At 33.3% G+C, this 16196-nt stretch overlaps 5 protein-coding genes across 7 annotated transcripts; 2 read left to right on the forward strand and 3 right to left on the reverse strand.

Moving 5' to 3' along the window:
• Window positions 1-105: 105 nt before the first annotated feature.
• Window positions 106-2937, forward strand: LOC146147927 (selenoprotein K-like). The gene is made up of 4 exons (XM_083387610.1): window positions 106-223; window positions 1213-1297; window positions 1702-1779; window positions 2371-2937. The coding sequence occupies exons 1-4, from the start codon at window positions 205-207 to the stop codon at window positions 2468-2470; spliced, it is 282 nt and encodes a 93-aa protein (XP_083243736.1). The 5' UTR covers window positions 106-204; the 3' UTR covers window positions 2471-2937.
• Window positions 2938-3282: 345 nt separating this feature from the next.
• On the reverse strand, window positions 3283-8840 carry LOC146147928 (N-acetylglucosamine-6-sulfatase-like). Of its 2 annotated transcripts, XM_083388605.1 has the most exons (11): window positions 8616-8840; window positions 7519-7627; window positions 7222-7376; window positions 7020-7085; window positions 6769-6867; window positions 6399-6575; window positions 5519-5720; window positions 5209-5423; window positions 5032-5136; window positions 4353-4544; window positions 3283-4090 (listed from the first exon to the last, which is right to left on the reverse strand). In XM_083388605.1, the coding sequence occupies exons 1-11, from the start codon at window positions 8838-8840 to the stop codon at window positions 3914-3916; spliced, it is 1722 nt and encodes a 573-aa protein (XP_083244731.1). In that variant the 3' UTR covers window positions 3283-3913. The 2 variants fall into 2 exon arrangements, with proteins under 2 accessions (XP_083244731.1, XP_083244732.1); XM_083388606.1 differs by lacking the exon at window positions 3283-4090 and having other exon boundaries at window positions 4529-4631.
• On the reverse strand, window positions 8765-10340 carry LOC146147929 (transcription termination factor 4, mitochondrial-like). The gene has a single exon (XM_083388607.1). The coding sequence runs from the start codon at window positions 9827-9829 to the stop codon at window positions 8915-8917; it is 915 nt and encodes a 304-aa protein (XP_083244733.1). The 5' UTR covers window positions 9830-10340; the 3' UTR covers window positions 8765-8914.
• Window positions 10341-12106: 1766 nt separating this feature from the next.
• On the forward strand, window positions 12107-15236 carry LOC146147930 (chaperone Ric-8A-like). 2 transcript variants are annotated; one of them, XM_083386549.1, is made up of 13 exons: window positions 12107-12224; window positions 12301-12348; window positions 12402-12579; window positions 12746-12831; window positions 12895-13109; window positions 13234-13342; window positions 13408-13502; window positions 13695-13839; window positions 13922-14014; window positions 14072-14219; window positions 14370-14517; window positions 14639-14758; window positions 14862-15236. In XM_083386549.1, exons 1-13 carry the CDS (start codon window positions 12138-12140, stop codon window positions 14971-14973), a joined length of 1584 nt encoding a protein of 527 aa, XP_083242675.1. In that variant the 5' UTR covers window positions 12107-12137; the 3' UTR covers window positions 14974-15236. The 2 variants fall into 2 exon arrangements, with proteins under 2 accessions (XP_083242675.1, XP_083242676.1); XM_083386550.1 differs by having other exon boundaries at window positions 13237-13342.
• On the reverse strand, window positions 14749-15827 carry LOC146147931 (splicing factor 3B subunit 5-like). The gene is made up of 2 exons (XM_083386551.1): window positions 15608-15827; window positions 14749-15380 (listed from the first exon to the last, which is right to left on the reverse strand). The coding sequence occupies exons 1-2, from the start codon at window positions 15738-15740 to the stop codon at window positions 15253-15255; spliced, it is 261 nt and encodes an 86-aa protein (XP_083242677.1). The 5' UTR covers window positions 15741-15827; the 3' UTR covers window positions 14749-15252.
• Between the last annotated feature and the right edge of the window lie 369 nt (window positions 15828-16196).

Genomic DNA, 16196 nt, shown 5'->3' on the forward strand with positions numbered 1-16196 from the left:
TGGCTGATTCATCGTCACCGCAATGTTTCCAGGTCGATGCATTAAAAAAAACTTTTTCCTTAACACGTACATAAGGACGTATAAAAATCCTACTGCTCGGGATATTGTAGTAAACATTTGACAACAACTTTGTTTTGTTACACTTTTAGCTCAGGTCAGAATTCATAACTATTGAAAAGAGTTTGTTTCTTAAACCAAATAACGATGCCGTACGTGGTTGGAGGTAAGTTTTAATAAATATGGCCTTATTTTGTTTATATGTCTATTAAACTGAGTTTAATCGGCGCTGATATAGACCCTGCAACTTTGTTTTAGGTACAGTGTCAAAATTTAAATTGCAAACTGGGAAAATAAATATATTTAATACTTCGCTAACCAATTGCCAACCCGCAAAAAATTAGTAGGATTCCCGGACAAGCTCTTGCAATCTACCTATCCTGCTATTATGTAGGGGAGTTTGATGTTTAAGGGGCCATTTATAGGGCCCTTGTCTAATGCTAATATTGGTAAATTAATAGCCCCTCAACCATTCTTAGCTGTTTTGCATTTATTTTTTTATACAAATTTGGGTGGTCCAAAAATTTCTAACTGCCTTCTAAAAAAAATTGGTACTCATTAAATGCTAGATTGATATCAGCCAGTTTGGCAAGTATGGCAATTCTCAACGAGATTTTGTGTATACCTGGCCGAAAAATCTGGGTGACCGCATGCAACAATGGTCAAAAAAGTACACCTGGGTTGCACTTTATGATTTTCTGATGCACTCAGTATTGTATATATTGCACTGTAAACGTATGCCACACAAGCAATGTTTTACATATTTTTGGTGCAGTTCAGAGTTTTTTGGGGTGCACTTTTAAAAGGTTGAAAAAATCTCATACTTTCCACAGTTGGATATCAGTGCCAATCCGATGAAAACTAATATTTACATATCAGTTAAATATGTTAGCTCTTGTAGTAAATTAATTAAGCATTCTGATACTAAAGCACATTTTAGCTTATTTAGTTAGAAAGCATGTTTGCCTATTTATATTTTATAAACTTTGCTCATTGAAACACGGAAATGATGTCACTCGTTATAGGATAAGTTGGGCATACTTTTTTTTTGTCTAAAATATCAATAAACAGAATAAAGTGTGTATTAGACATACCTGGTTTGTTTTGCATCCCAATTAATATTTTGGGTAACTTGATGCCTTAAATTTTCAACAGGTGAAATTCAAAACAGCCAATCTTGGTTACGCCCAACTATGGTGACGGATGCCTTTTGGGGTTTTATCAACTTCATTGTTTTATTGTAAGTCTTACATTTTGCATAATCTCACTATATTTCTCAGTCTAATAATAATTTAAAAAACCTGATTTTTTTTTAGTAAATACCGTTTTTCTTATTTTTGTAACACAAATAAAATAGTGCAAATTTGTAATGCAAAATTAAGGTTCACAGCATACCTCCACTTTTTTACATTTCTCTACATTTTCTCAAATTTTGTTTAATATTGTTGTTACTAGGTTTAACTATTAGTATTATTGCAAGTTAGTAAGTCACTGTGCGTTACACACTGTTAATTTATTTATCTTTTCATTAGTATTTAAATAGTTTGTTCGGTTAAAACCAAACTCATTATAGATGTTAGTCCTTTGTCAGAGGAAATAACTAAAATTATTTTAAAGTCAAACCCTTGTCTTAATTTGTTTAAGCTTTCAAACGATGTTGCAACCTGATTTAACAAAACAAGGACGTGGCCAGGAATCAAGCTATTCCACAAGGCCGAGAGGGTAAGTGTTTTTATACTGTAATAATATAAACTGGTTCGCTCCAGCATGACAACTGATATTTTAAGTTTAGATATATCATGTTTCAATTTGCTGCCTTATACAAGATATTTTATTACAAGTTTTATTAGGCCATTGTATAGAAAAAACATGCTGGATAACGTTCATTTAGTAAATCTAATTTTGATTGTGGTGGTTCCTCAAGGAATATCAGGCTATAGGTACTTCTGAGAGGTAAGCTTTAAACGTTGGCCCATAATAACATTATTTGAACAAAATGGTATGCAAGTAAATCAAATTTGGGAACCACTGGTTTAGGCCGAAAACAAAGCTTGGTTTTTCTTTGATTGTTACTTATCACTTTTAAAAAGTTCTTGTTTTAAAATAACTTTGAACAGAATCTTCTACAGACATAAAAAATAACTGGATTCTGAAAAACCTTTAAACCCTAATTTAAACACTGAGTTAAATGGTTGGACTCCCTTATTATAACTCTAAATAGGCAAACATCAAGTATAACATAATTTTACAAGGTTGATTGGTTTTAATTAAAATCTCCGTTTTATTTGTTAAACAAAGTTTCATTATTTTTAGTGGGCCAGATGACCATGGACCTCGGAGACGAATGGGTGGATTTAAACGTAACAATGGTCCATCTGCACCACCTATGGCTGGGGGAGGATGAGGCCGTTAAACGCCTGTTGCCTTCCAAATGCAACAGGCCTTTCAGGAAGAGAACAATATTCAAACTGTAGTAGTTTTGTTTTTACGAAGAACAATATTTCAGACCTTTACAGCAGAAGGTTTACTATAAACTGAAATTAGATATTTCATTCTCATTAGAAATATAATGTTAACTTGCTTTTTTCTTATTCTGGTGCACAAGACTTTCTTTGTACTGTAGAACTTCGTAAATTTTGTTCTCTTCCTTTTTGTCAGAAATAATCATTACTGTAACGCCACACATTACAGACAATGAAGATCAGTTAAAAAACCCTTTGAGAATTAACTGGTTTGATTACATGATAATTTCTGCATTGTTTATATTTTTGCAACCTGCTATTGGTCTGTACAAGCAAAGTGACTTTGTGGATCACTAACCTGGTACTGACTTCTAGTACTAACTGGTTTTAGTGTGCAATACAAATGTATCTAATAAAACAAGTTGTGTTTTTGTTGGCTAGAAGGGCAACCAACCAAAATAAATTTTGTTTAAACATTTTATTAAAAAAAATAAATTCAATTGAAACTTGTTTTTGGTTTTAAAACATTGACAAATTTATGTTAATATTATTATGGAGAGATCAAGGTTTAACCTGGCAGTTAAAACACTTCAGTAGCCATTTTTGTCATTATCAGTGAAATGTGTCTATGCTTTGTCATGGGAGTTAAGCTTTGGTTACAAAAATGTAAATGATTTGGATATGTGAAGATCTCTTTATTGACCTGACCTTATGTAATTGTTTTTATAGAACTGCAAAGAAAATTTACTAATACATATTCATAAGAACAAAAAGTTTAATTGCACAAAATCAAATTACACAAAAACACAAAGCATTTAGGATAACAAAGTGAATAATTTAACATATATTGGAATCTGGATTTCTGTATATAAACTGTTTAGTGTTTATACATAAAAAATGTATATAATGAAATAATGTAAATACTGTATTGTTAGAAGGTGGATTTGGTTTCACATGTGTATAACATCTTTAAAAAATAACAGGATTAGAACAGCACAGTTTGGCACAAGTGTTGAAATGAAAAAAAAATCTGTTTGAATACTAAATAAATTCAAAACAAAATGAAACGACGATGAATCACAATACTAATTCAAAATTGCTTCAAACAAACAATATAAGTAACTGCAATATGAAAAAGATATATAATCATTAAATGTTTGTGTATTACAAAAACTGCAAACTAAGGGAAACAAATGCTACCAATTCAATGATTTTCCTGGAATAACATTCCCTTTTGTTTTTAATTGGTGCAGTAAAACTCAAACCAAAATTTTATATCATGTAATATATAAAATTAAAATTTGCTGATGGCCATCCTTTGCAACACAGCCTAGGTTCTGTCTCAACACTGAGTTCCTTTATTATAGATGATAAATCATAAAAGACTTGAACGATTACCGAAAGCTTGACAGAAACAACAGCACTTGATTGGTTAGATAACTTAAGTACTGTAGAGACCACCAAAATATCTTTGACATTGAGGATCGGTCAGTGCTGAAGTATGTTTCCCTACATGTTTTGCCTGTGCAAGCCCCAAGAGTAATCAGTCTCTGATTCATTTTGACTAAAACCTAAAAAAAAATAAAAGCTTCCTGAGATATATTTCAATATATTAGGCTTGGAATATTCATATAATAAAAACAAATGCAACTCCAATTGATCCCTCTTCAAGATAAACATAATTTTATCCATGTCTATATTCTCATGTTAGGCAAAACTCTATAATTTGTTTGATTTATATTATAAAATTAAAATATCTGGCAATCATCCAGCTAAACCGGTAATACATTTCTGACAGGAAAAATGGGATGCTACAATATTACAAATGGTCACCTGTGGATTTATTGTGCTTTTGATGTTATCCAACTGATAGGGGTCTACAGTGTGGTTGTATATCTCAACAAAGGTATCATCATCTGTAAACTCACAATACATCATGTCTACATTGTTTTTGACATCCAGAGTTCTTACACAGCTGTAGGTGTTGTTGTAAGCATCCTCGCACACACAATCAGGGAAGCATTGCTAATATGAAGAGTTAGAAATTTATATTGTTCTACAGCAGCGGTTCTTAACCTATGGGTAATTTTAGGATAGCAGGTGGGTAATCAGCTGAAACAGAATATTTAGAATTGTAGATGTAACAATTTTATTTTTATGTGACGTAATAGTAAGATTTTTCTTGTATCCGCTAACGGCTAGCCTAGCTATTTATTCATAATCAGTTTGCGGTTAGCATTCATCTTTAAAGGTATTCTTAGTGAAGTTGTTTGGATTAGTATTGCTAAGTGTACATTTAGAGTTAGTGTTGAGACGAGCCAGCTATATTTCGTTGAATAACGCTGTTTTATGTTTTTAGTATGGCAAAATAACGAAATAAATAAAATTAGACTTTGAGTAATAAGGGAAAAACGGTTAAGAACCCCTGTTCTACAGTGATACTGTTGGATGCAATTGTACATGATCAAAAAAACAAATATGTATATATAATGTAAAAGTAATAAAAGTTTACCGATTCACCAGCGCTTGCTTTCGGACAGTCTGGAGGAGGGTAATCTTCACCTTCACCTTGATACTCAACAAGAAAATCAGTCCTCCAACTGGGCTTTTTAGCAATCTGAATATTCAAAGACACACAATTTGTGACGTTTGGAATGTAGAAAATACAATTTTCATTTCGCTAGTTTACATCTAAAAGTGGTACTATTGAATTCCCATCCATGGTGACAGGGAATGTCCCTTTATTTCCTCCAACAATGTCAACAATAGTGGGGGCAATGTCAATGCTGACAATTGGTTCGGTTCTAGTGACATTCTTTGATACACTCGGCCCTCTAATTATGAATGGCACCCGAACATCACTTTCATACAACTGACGCTTGTCGATAGGCAGAGAGAATTGGCCTGAAAATAATGTTATAAAAAAAACTGCATCATGAACTAATCTTGCACATATTAAAAAAAAACTGTTTATCAAATGAAGTTAGTGAAAATAGTACCTAAATGATATCCATTATCAGACGAGTAAATTACATAAGTATTATCCAATTGTTTTTTATTTTCCAATGTTGTTACAATTCTTTTGACTAAGTCATCAACAGATAGCAAGGTTTGCCATCGCTTGCGAAATGCATTGTCCAAGTAATGAATTGAATCCTCCACCATAGGGTTGGTAGCTTGCCGCAGCAACCAGTGCTTTTTCTTTTGAAACAAAAAGCACAATTATTAAAAAAGAATGGAACAATAAGTTTTAAAATCGAATATATATTTTGAGAAGTTTTTCTATCAGCCCATTTTCTACAACAAACATATTATTTAACCTGGGCAATGTCCGATATTTGTCCAGTGTTGTATTATTTTTCAAATAAAATGTTGTTTGTTACAAGTGCTGTTTAATAAAAATATAAAAACAGCTAATAACTGATCTACAAGAAGTTTGCTTCAACATTTTTCGTTAGCAAATAGGTAATATTAACAAATGTTTGACAGCTAAAATTCCTAAAGTATGCTATCATTCCCGTTTGTTAAAAAGCACATGACAATAGCAAACAGAACCCAATGACAAACAGCAGTAACATGGTAATTAACATTGTGGCAGACCGAATTACGGTTTACAGCACAATTTTACAATGTACTAAACCACCATGTAACAGCAGTGATGTTGTAAAAGGTTTTACTTTTTGTAAAAGTTGTTAAAATAAAAATGTTATAAATTTTACCAATGGCAATAAAATTGCCAAAAATAGTTAATTTTTTTCTTATTTTGAAAATACAACTAAGAACTAATTAGGAAGGAACAACTGCTTTTCACAATGTCTTTATTGCAATGCTTAAAAATTAATTTAGAAAAAATAAACATTTTTCAATACACATACTCACATTTCCGTTTGCATTAAAGCTTCCACCTCTTGGTGCTGTATTGTTTGGATACTTGTCAGCATACTGTGGTGCTGCGTTCCATGGGCTGTGAGGGGCAGGGGTAGAAACCATAAGAAGAAATGGGTCATTTGAATTGTACTCAAAGTGGTCATCAATAAACTTAACCGATTTGTTTGCCTTTAAATGTAAACATTAGGAATTAGAATTAGTAACTTAGAGCTTCAACTAACAAAACTTCTTGAAACACAATCACTTTAAAACTTTGGATTAATATTATTCTATTAATAGTTATTTCTTTATTGTTTTTATGTAAAAAACATTGATGGCACAGTTTTTAAAAGTCAAGCTAGCAATATTAGATTGGCTTTACCAACAAATCTGTTAAATAATCTTCAGTGTAGCTGCCACCATGTTGTTCTGCTCTGCCATTGTCGGACAATGTGTAGTTGTAATACCGTGAATTTCCAACCTGCATGTAAATGAGCACACATAAAATAACAAAAAACACATTTCAGACTGACATCTTGAAAAGTGCAAACATGTCTGAACTGGAATTGTTTCCAACATTACATGTATATGTATTAGGCAATTCACATAAGTAATAAATCTCCTAAAGCTTACCAATCCATACCACTTATCCCATCCAGGGGGTACATGTTGGTGTCCACCAGCTTCCTTAGATCCATACTAAAAGCATTTATGACTGTTTAGTTAGTCTGATATTGCCCTGGACAAAACTCACAATAGGGGTTAAACAAAGTAACTTAATCTAGAAACAATTTTTAAATAAAATTGATAAGATTGCAATACAGCACATATTCACTTGGTTCAAATATTTTCCAGCAAAAAAGGTATGATATCCAAATGATTTCGCATGAACGGAGAAAGTTTTCTGCTCAGCAGTTTTTTGCCAGAATGGACTGCTACAATTGCCACTTATACTGTTGTTAATTGTGTTATGGTTATGTTGGTACAAGCCTGAAAATGAAAATATTTATTCACTATTTTCAGTTTTTCAGATGTATGAGTGAAAGATATTCTACAGAGCTAACAATAAACACTTTTTTATTTGATTTATATATGTTGTCTTTTGAATAAAAGCAGCATTTTATCGGTTAACCTGTTAAAATTCCAGCTCTGCTTGGGCAGCAAATAGGTGTTGATGCAAACATGTTTGAAAAAGTTGTACCATGGTCTTGCAATAACTCTTTAACATTCTTCATTGGTGTCTGGAAATATAAGTGTTATTTTTATCGCAATATTTTATTTTGGTTGCACATAAAAAGTTTGCAACTTTATACCAAGATTCATAAATATAAGCATTTGAATAAAAACAGATATTTATATATGTAATTTGACTGTACATTCAAGCGTTGATATTTTGTACTCTACCACTCTTCAAAGCGAGGACAAGTGTCTACCAAACTGCACTCGCCGAGTTCAGATATTAATTCAATATCAACTCTACATACGTTAATGTTAAATATTGCTAAACGTTTTGATTTAGATCAGGGATTCCCAACCTGTGGGCCATGGCCCCCTGGGGGGTCATGAGCTATTTTCATGGGGGCCATAAAAAAATTGAAAAACAATACTTTTTTTAGTTTATTATCTACTCCACTATAAAAAAAAAAAAATTAGAATTTAATAAACTCTTGAATCTGCAAGAAGAAACGGCAACCCAATTGAGATTTGAGAAAGACAGTTTGACCACATTTTGGGCAAAACTAAGCAATTCGTTTCCTAAGCTTAGTGATGGTCAACTGTTGCCTTTCCCATCAACATATCGTTGTGAATGTGGGTTTTTAACAATGTTACTTCTGAAGACAAACCAGCGCAGTGTCTTGGATATTCATTATTCAATATAACATGCGACTGGCTCATTCTACCACTAAACCAGCAATTAGGACATTGTTAGGGCAAAATCAATCTCAACCATCACATTAGCTAAATATGTAATAAGTAATTAATGTACTATCATGTTTACTGTGTGTTGTATTTATATCATTTTATCATTCTAACTGTCGGTTATTTTATATCAAAAGGTTTAAAAAAATAGTTCCATTGATTTCTCAAAATTTTCATAGGAGGCCACGGTGTAAAAAAGGTTGGGAACCCCTGATTTAGATGACTTTCATTTTTTGTTGTTTGATGTTCTAAATAAATCATATATCTATCTATCTACATACATAGAGAACTTTTCTTATACATGTTTACCATTCCTCCGAGGGTTACATCTTGGTCATCTGTTAGAATAAATACTATGTTTGATCCTGATGAACTTGCATTGGAAGAAATAACAAGACAACAGAGAAATATGGAAACCAGGAAAATTAGTTCATTAATTAGCCTATTCATTTTAAATCCTGGGCAAATACGAAAAACTTTCACTGTTTTTTTTTTTTTTTTAAGTAAAAAATAGCACCATGTAGAAATCCTCATTTCTTTACCTTGATTTACAGATATTTGAATATAAATAAAAGACACAAATGAAAAGCATACATTATAATCTGCCTTTACAAAGATGGTTGTGGTGTATTTGCAATGTCATATGTTGGTGGGTACAAGTATTTAACCAAATCATCGGCAAGTCCAGGAAGCTTTTCCATCATATCATCATCCTCTTCGTGGTCATCTCCTGCCAACATTTTATTCAATAGTTCATTTTCATGGTTCAAAACTTTTTTGAACATAACATACTCGGCTTCTGTGCATTTGGCAACGTTTCGACAAAAACGAGACTGCGATGATGCGAACATGGCATGCAATGTTGGATTTTTAATTTTAGTTCTTCCGTGGCGATCGGGGGCAAAGTGCTGCCCTCTTCTGCTCAAAAATTCGTGCCTAAAGTTCATTTCTGAATAGTCTGTGTTGGTAAGCAACATCAATGCATCTACTTTGTAATCTTGTATTCCCATAAAGAGATGTAGGTAATCCATTTTTTTTCTAGTCTCTTCAACATTGTCAAAAAAGGTGCCAGCATAAACTATCAGAGCCCTTAGTTCTTTTGTTGTTATATGAGTGTGTTCCTGTATTATCTTAACATGCTTGTTAAGTTTTTCCACTGGCAGCAAAAGACAGTTAGGAGTGTTGCTTAACATTGATTGCAATTCAGAAGTGTTAAGGTACTTCTGGATGTTTTTAATTCTGTAAATTAGTTCCAAGGGTGATACATTCAAAATACCAGGACAACGTTTTACAGCTTCCTTCATCAAATTTTGTGTAATGCCAAATTCGCCATCTGGTGAAACACGTTTATGCAGTTCAACAGAAGATGAAGCAACTGTAACCATGTTCTCATAGTAGGGAATTACTGTTGAGGATGAACATCTCAATAGTGATAAAGGTTTGAAAAGGTTTGATTTGTTGGGTGTTGAACCAGATTCATTTAACAAAACCTGACACAGCAACCTACAGGATTTTTTCCACATTGTACAACTGGGGATATTTTACTGCAATTAAAAATGCAACTGAATTGTGAGTTACTACATGTAAATTGAATTTTGGGTTTCCTTAATCGAGTGCGCATCTATATTTCCGAAAACGTCAAGTTGTGGTAGCACTTCGAACCTCAGGTGTACATAAAACCTTGACTGGCAAATAACTTAACAATGAGTTTTGAATTTATTTTAGTTGGGAACATGCTCTGATTTAGTTAAAAAATTGGCCTTGAGGTGTAGAAGTAAAGTTACCACCTTAAGTAAGCTGTGAAGTCACAGTTCAAAAAATAACAATATAAATAAAGGCATCGGCAAAACACCTATTCCTATATAGAGCAATACAAAGCCAACGTAGATCTCTCGAAATAAAACCAGGTGCGTTTGTGGTAATTTAATAAGACGGTTAATTTCACAAGTCGTTGCTTATTTAAATCAAAGATTGCATACACGTGTTTGTATCATTAAATAAACCCTAAAACTTATTCGCAACCTGTCGTACTGGTATTTCTTTAATTTAAATCGTCGTATTCGGTCGTTCGCAGGCTTTCTTCTAATGTTTTACTCAGACCAAGTGATTCGCGTTTAGTTGTTTCGTTTTAGTAGGTGACAGGTCAGATACGTTTGTGCCACTAATCAAATTTGCAGAGCGTTTCGCGAATCGCACCCGATCCGTCAGAAATCAGTGCATATCTAAGCAAAAAGGTCTATGACAATCAGCGCATCCTAAGGCAGAAAAGTCTAGACTTTTAGACCTTGAGGTCTTGGACAATGCACTGATTGTGAGCCCTATGCAGATTTGGTTTGTGAGCGTTCACCCCATCCGTCAGAAATCAGTGCAGTTCTAAGCAAAAAGGTATGCGACAATCAGTGCATTCAAAGGATCAAAAAGTCCGACTTTTAGGTCTTGGACAATGCACTAATTTGCATTAACAAATGTGCATAAGAAGATTAAGTTTAACAATACTTGACCCAACCAAACCCAAACGCTAACCAGCGCCCTAACCCAAATAATGTGCGATAATTTAATAATTATAACGCTTCAGGCCCCAATACATCAATTTGTGACGTAATAATCTTAAATGCAATTGACGAGAAACCATCTTATGCCCATCCGAGTTTGGGCTTTTTTCCCCAGCATTTAAAGAATTATTAAAATAACGCACATTCTTTGGATTAGGATTCGGGTTAGCGTTAGGGTTTAGGTGGGTCAAGTGTTATTAATCCTATCTCATACTTTTTGTTATCTTTTCTGAACTTTTAATGAATATTTTTAATTAATCTACGCCGGGAGTTTACCTAAAGGTCCAAATCAGTGCATTGCCAGGACCTCAAGGTCTAAAAGTCTAGACTTTTCTGCCATTGGATGCCCTGATTGTCGTAGACCTTTTTGCTTAGAAATGCACTGATTTCTAACGGATCGGGTGCGAATCGACACTTCGTTTCAGTTGATTTATTTCGATCAAAATAAAGTCACGTTTTTTAGAGTTTACCAGTGCGTGACCAAATATATTTCAAGTTCACTGATGCGATACTTTATAGACAGTTTTGGGAGGTTTTCCGCTGTGTATTCTATTTGGTCTAAAAACAGGAAATTAAATGTTTGGAAGTGGCTATTGCCGGATCGCTCTTTTACGCTTGCACCAATACGTGATTATTTACTGATTTGGCTAAGGGTTGGGGATAGGGTTTGGGACTTTAGGTGGTGGTAGAATTAGATTCAATTTTTCGAGTTTTGCATAATTTCAATTATTATTTATTTTTTTTAAAGTGTAAGCGTTTTAAATTACTTTGTTATCCGGGTAAATAGCCTCAGGAAGTGCCTATAGGCTACTTGACCGGATCGCTCGTTACGTAGTGGCAGTAAATAGCCTCTTTCTAGTGTTTATGAAATTTTTAATGTCGTCTCTGCTGTTTGTGTCGTAGCACCGTGTTTAAACCTCTTACAATCAAACAGTCTTAGCGTTGAAACAGCGGTCATGCCTGGTATTTTTAATTGGAATAGGCTATTTGCCCGTATGGTAACTGATTCATTTTCCATATGAAAAAATGATCCAGTCCCCGAAGTTAGAAATTTAAAGTTCGATAAACGGCTATAGAATTAGTTTGCAACTAAGAAGTGCCGAAGTTTTACCACTCCTATACCAAAATTACAGTAGTGTTAATGCAAGCCCGGCAAATAGATTCTTCCTTTGTAATTTAGGCAAAACAACGAAAACAACAAAATAAATAATGTATCAATGAATGTTGTTAAAATTGATTTAATGATTTGCAGATTTAGTTAAAAGTTTTCTAGCAAAATATGAACTTGGAAAGAAATTTGGCAAAAGCTTTAGAAGAAAATAAGTCCGAAGAGGTTGCTGTTTTGTTATCTGAATATAACAATAAAGTAAGAAATCCAACAATACACATTTCAATTATTTGCTTTACATATTTGTAAAGTTAATGCTTGTTTGATTTTCTAGCTTGAAAATACAAAAGATGCTGCAAACACAGAGTGTCCATCACGACAGGTATGATTTTATATATTTTTATATTTTATTTTTTAACAGGCTTTGTTTGACAGGACTTGACAAAGAGTTTATTAGGAAAACTTCAATCCAATGATATGTTAACATACGCTGTTGAGGCCTGGACTACCTTGAGGTTCATGTCTAGGGACAAAACTGTTGTACAAAAATGTTTTTGTAACTCAAATGTACACAATTTACTTCTTAAAAATGCAAAGCTTGCTTTACAACAAGGTAAATTTATAATTACCCTATGACAATACACATTATATATGTATGCAAAACATTTTCTAACAATAAGTGCCATTTTTTTGTTTATTTTATATTCTATCCGTAAAAAAATTGAATAACAAAAGTTAATGGTTTATGCTTGATCAGTAACTTATGCCTTTATGTTCAGAAACTTCAGTGGACAGCAATGAACAGACAGAAGTCCTTGCTTTCAAATGTGTGTGCAATAGTATCTATTTATCGCGAGATTCAATGGTGAGTGAGTTTCATAGATTGTATTGTAAGCTTGATTACCCAACCTTGGTTTCATATTTTTAGAGCTGGTGCGGTGAACGCAATTTTCTTGAAGCATTGGTATTGAAGTGTGCACAGCATATTAAAAACAGCCATGATATTAATGTGTTGACATTAAAACTACTTTTCCTGACTTCTGCTTTAAATCCAGTTGGCCGTAAATTGATCACAGATGAGTTTGATGGAAGACACAATGTTTTAAATCTACTTGAATACATTCTTAACAAACAAGACAAGAGGTAAATCCAGAAAATATGTTAAATAATACAAAAAATCTTGCATTCATCTGGCAATTTTATTATTATTTAATAATGTAATAATGCGATGTGCTACCCTTTTTTTTTCAAAGTCTTGTTTTGTCAGCAGTGCTAAAGTTATTTTCTCGACTAAAGACACATCACTATGCAATGAAGTTTTAAAAGTAATGTTCAATCTCAACATGGATCTCCGACATAGAAAAATCTTCACTGAGGTACCTTATATATTGTATATTTTTAGTTTACATAATTGTAGTAGTTTTACTGTATTTTTGTTTAGTCTGACATTGAGGACATGAATCGTGTCATGGATTACTGCAGGCTTATCCTTCTGGCATCCAGTGAAGATCCAAACTTGGTTCAGGATTTACACTGGTAAGTAGGGATGTCCGATACCAAATGACGTCGTTATCATGCTTAAACAAGCAAACTAATTAAAAAAGTAATTTTTTTAAGTAATTAGGCTGATAAATTTTTTTAGTGTGAAGAAGTTTAGTTACATCCAGTGGTTACGTTCCTGATGGCTAAATGGTAACAGTGCACATATTTTAAATATGTTTATTACAGCTCAACAGGAAATGTAATCTATAGCATTCCCCCACGATGTATGAATGTGGATATCTTGTTGCTATCGAAAAAAATTGAAAGTACAAAAGCTGACATGTCACCCATTGATATCTTGTTGGATATATTAAAGAAAAATGTTATGAATGTATGTACACAAACACTTAATATGTTATTGTAGTACATGTTTTTTTTTGTAGTACATCAAGGATTTTTTTTTATTATTTTAGAACATAATCACCACTGAGGTATTGCAGCCCTTACTTGCCTTGTTAAGTGACCTAAGCAGAGTGTCCAGAGACATAAGAAGATATCTTAAAGATGTGAGTTACCAATACAAGATATAATAATAAGGTATAATTAAAAAAAATTGTATTCAGATTATACTGCCACCGCGAAGGGACTTCAAACATCGCCCTGAAGAGGGCCTACAATTTCGCAACAAGTTGATTAAGTTGTTTACACACAATAACACAAATGTTAAGCAGGGTGTTGCAGATTTCCTTTTTGTGCTCTGCAAGGAAAATGGTATCTACTGATAACCTATATCTTTTTGTGTTGTTTTTTTTCTGCTCAGCTATTTAAAGCATCCGTATTGCCACTTGAGCAAAACAATAAATTTTGTGATTTTTTTCACGCCACTTTAATTGCTGTTATACCATTACTGTTGTGCTTTAGTTGACAGGTTTGTTAAGTATACTGGATATGGAAATGCAGCTGGTTTATTGGCATCCCGTGGTTTGCTGGCTGGAGGACATGGTGAAACTGTTTATTCAGATACTGATGATGACAGTGACACAGAGGAGTATAAAGAAGTTAGCGATAAGTAAGAATGTGTTAATTAATAATTGATTTGATAAATTTGTTGCAGATAACACACACCCCTCAGTTTCTGTAGTTTAGACTTGTTATTGTTAAGCAATACATGAATGTTAATCCTGTTATAGGATAAATCCAGTGACTGGACATGTACCTTTGCCTACTGCAAATCCTATGGAAGGAATGACAGATGAGCAAAAGGAATATCTTGCTGCAAAACTTGCTAATGACATTTCCAAACTATCCAGGTATTTATATGATACAAATCAGTTTGTTTATTTGCACCACAAATGAAGGCAATCAGTTAACTTGTTTAATTTGTACAACAAAAAGCAATGTCCATATATTTAGTGCTAACAGCGTAATTCAGCCAATGGGAATTGGGAGCGATGGAAAACTTATTCCTCTCCGTCAAGTTATGGAATCAACTTGTGTTGAAGAAGAAGCTACAGATTCGGATTAAAATATTTAGTTCTATGTTTTGCCTATTCAAGAATACAGTGTTTTATGTCTGAAATGCTACTATATTTTTTACGTTTTCCTTCTATGTTGCTGATCATTCACACAAATAGCAATCGTGTTGTACTGTGAATAAAAATGACAAAGAGAAAAGCATGCAGTAGGAGTAGTAAGTCTTGGTATTCTTTGTCCACCAGGATATGTTTAGGATGGTGATGTAAACTCCAGTAAAGAAATTATTGCTGTTCACAATTGCGTTTGGTAGTTTAACAAAACACAGTGATCAGTCAAGATTTGGTCTGTCTGGGGGTGGTCCGCAGGGCTGAAACATTTTGTCTAGCAAGTTAAACCGAACTCTTGCCTTGGACTCGTTTTCTGCAATAGCGATGTAGTTCAGAAGATCATGATGACCTGAAAAAGTAAACAACATACTAATGAAATATTGAAAGATAGATGTCCATGCGTGTACAACAAACTAGATGATTTATCCCTTATGAAATTGCGATAACCGCTTACATCTAGCACAGTACACCAGAAGCCTTCAAAAACTAACCGATCAGTTTGTTAATGATTTTGTCATTTAAGTCTGTCAAAGTCTTCCATTGTATAAGAATGAAATAAACTATGAAAATCTTTACCTAAATAAGAAGCAAGCGTATCTCTATGCTGGTTTGTCATCCAATCCCACTTTGTGGTATCAGAATGTCCTGTTCCAACATACTTGGATTGGAGATGCTCCATTTGGGAGAAAATATTGTATCTGTCACCCATAGTGCAGTCTTGTAGATTAACAGATTTTTATATTACAAATGTCGTTTTATACTATTATATAACTTGATTTAGACCTATGTCCCTTAAAAGAAGCTTTGAGGATTAGGATATATTTACTTTAGGTGATTACTGATTACGCCTTATCAATCCGTACCACTACATTATTATCTACACTTATAAACGTAATTTCTTGGCTTTTTTGAGAAAACCTGGTTAGTCTGACTAAACGAGTGGTTCTCAACCTGTGGTACGCGTACCACTAGTGGTACGCGAAGTAATTTTGGGTGGTACGCAGTATGTTTTTAAATAAAATTACAGTTTTACGAAAAAGTTTAGCATTTTTTCTATTGTAATAAACTATACATAGTTAAATATTTTATGATTCATCAATGATAGGAATTATTATCTTTCCGAAACATCTATGCGAATTTATTTTATGACATCATAGAAAAACAA

This window comes from Ascidiella aspersa, chromosome 4 (genome assembly GCF_963924565.1).
Source record: "Ascidiella aspersa chromosome 4, kaAscAspe10.2, whole genome shotgun sequence".
NCBI classification, from domain to species: domain Eukaryota; kingdom Metazoa; phylum Chordata; class Ascidiacea; order Phlebobranchia; family Ascidiidae; genus Ascidiella; species Ascidiella aspersa.

What these genes read in the sequence shown, in the direction of transcription:
- LOC146147928 (XM_083388605.1), bottom strand. Translation starts at nt 8,840, where the DNA reads ATGAGGATTTCTACATGGTGCTATTTTTTACTTAAAAAAAAAAAAAAA. An exon ending in CTGGAAAATATTTGAACCAA is followed by an intron (nt 7,086 to 7,221) that starts GTGAATATGTGC and finishes AAATGCTTTTAG; the next exon opens with TATGGATCTAAGGAAGCTGG. An exon ending in GCTTTAATGCAAACGGAAAT is followed by an intron (nt 5,721 to 6,398) that starts GTGAGTATGTGT and finishes TTGTTTCAAAAG; the next exon opens with AAAAAGCACTGGTTGCTGCG.
- LOC146147929 (XM_083388607.1), bottom strand. Translation starts at nt 9,829, where the DNA reads ATGTGGAAAAAATCCTGTAGGTTGCTGTGTCAGGTTTTGTTAAATGAA.
- LOC146147930 (XM_083386549.1), top strand. Translation starts at nt 12,138, where the DNA reads ATGAACTTGGAAAGAAATTTGGCAAAAGCTTTAGAAGAAAATAAGTCC. An exon ending in CTTAACAAACAAGACAAGAG is followed by an intron (nt 13,110 to 13,233) that starts GTAAATCCAGAA and finishes TTGTTTTGTCAG; the next exon opens with CAGTGCTAAAGTTATTTTCT. An exon ending in TATAAAGAAGTTAGCGATAA is followed by an intron (nt 14,518 to 14,638) that starts GTAAGAATGTGT and finishes ATCCTGTTATAG; the next exon opens with GATAAATCCAGTGACTGGAC.
- LOC146147931 (XM_083386551.1), bottom strand. Translation starts at nt 15,740, where the DNA reads ATGGGTGACAGATACAATATTTTCTCCCAAATGGAGCATCTCCAATCC. An exon ending in TACGCTTGCTTCTTATTTAG is followed by an intron (nt 15,381 to 15,607) that starts GTAAAGATTTTC and finishes TTACTTTTTCAG; the next exon opens with GTCATCATGATCTTCTGAAC.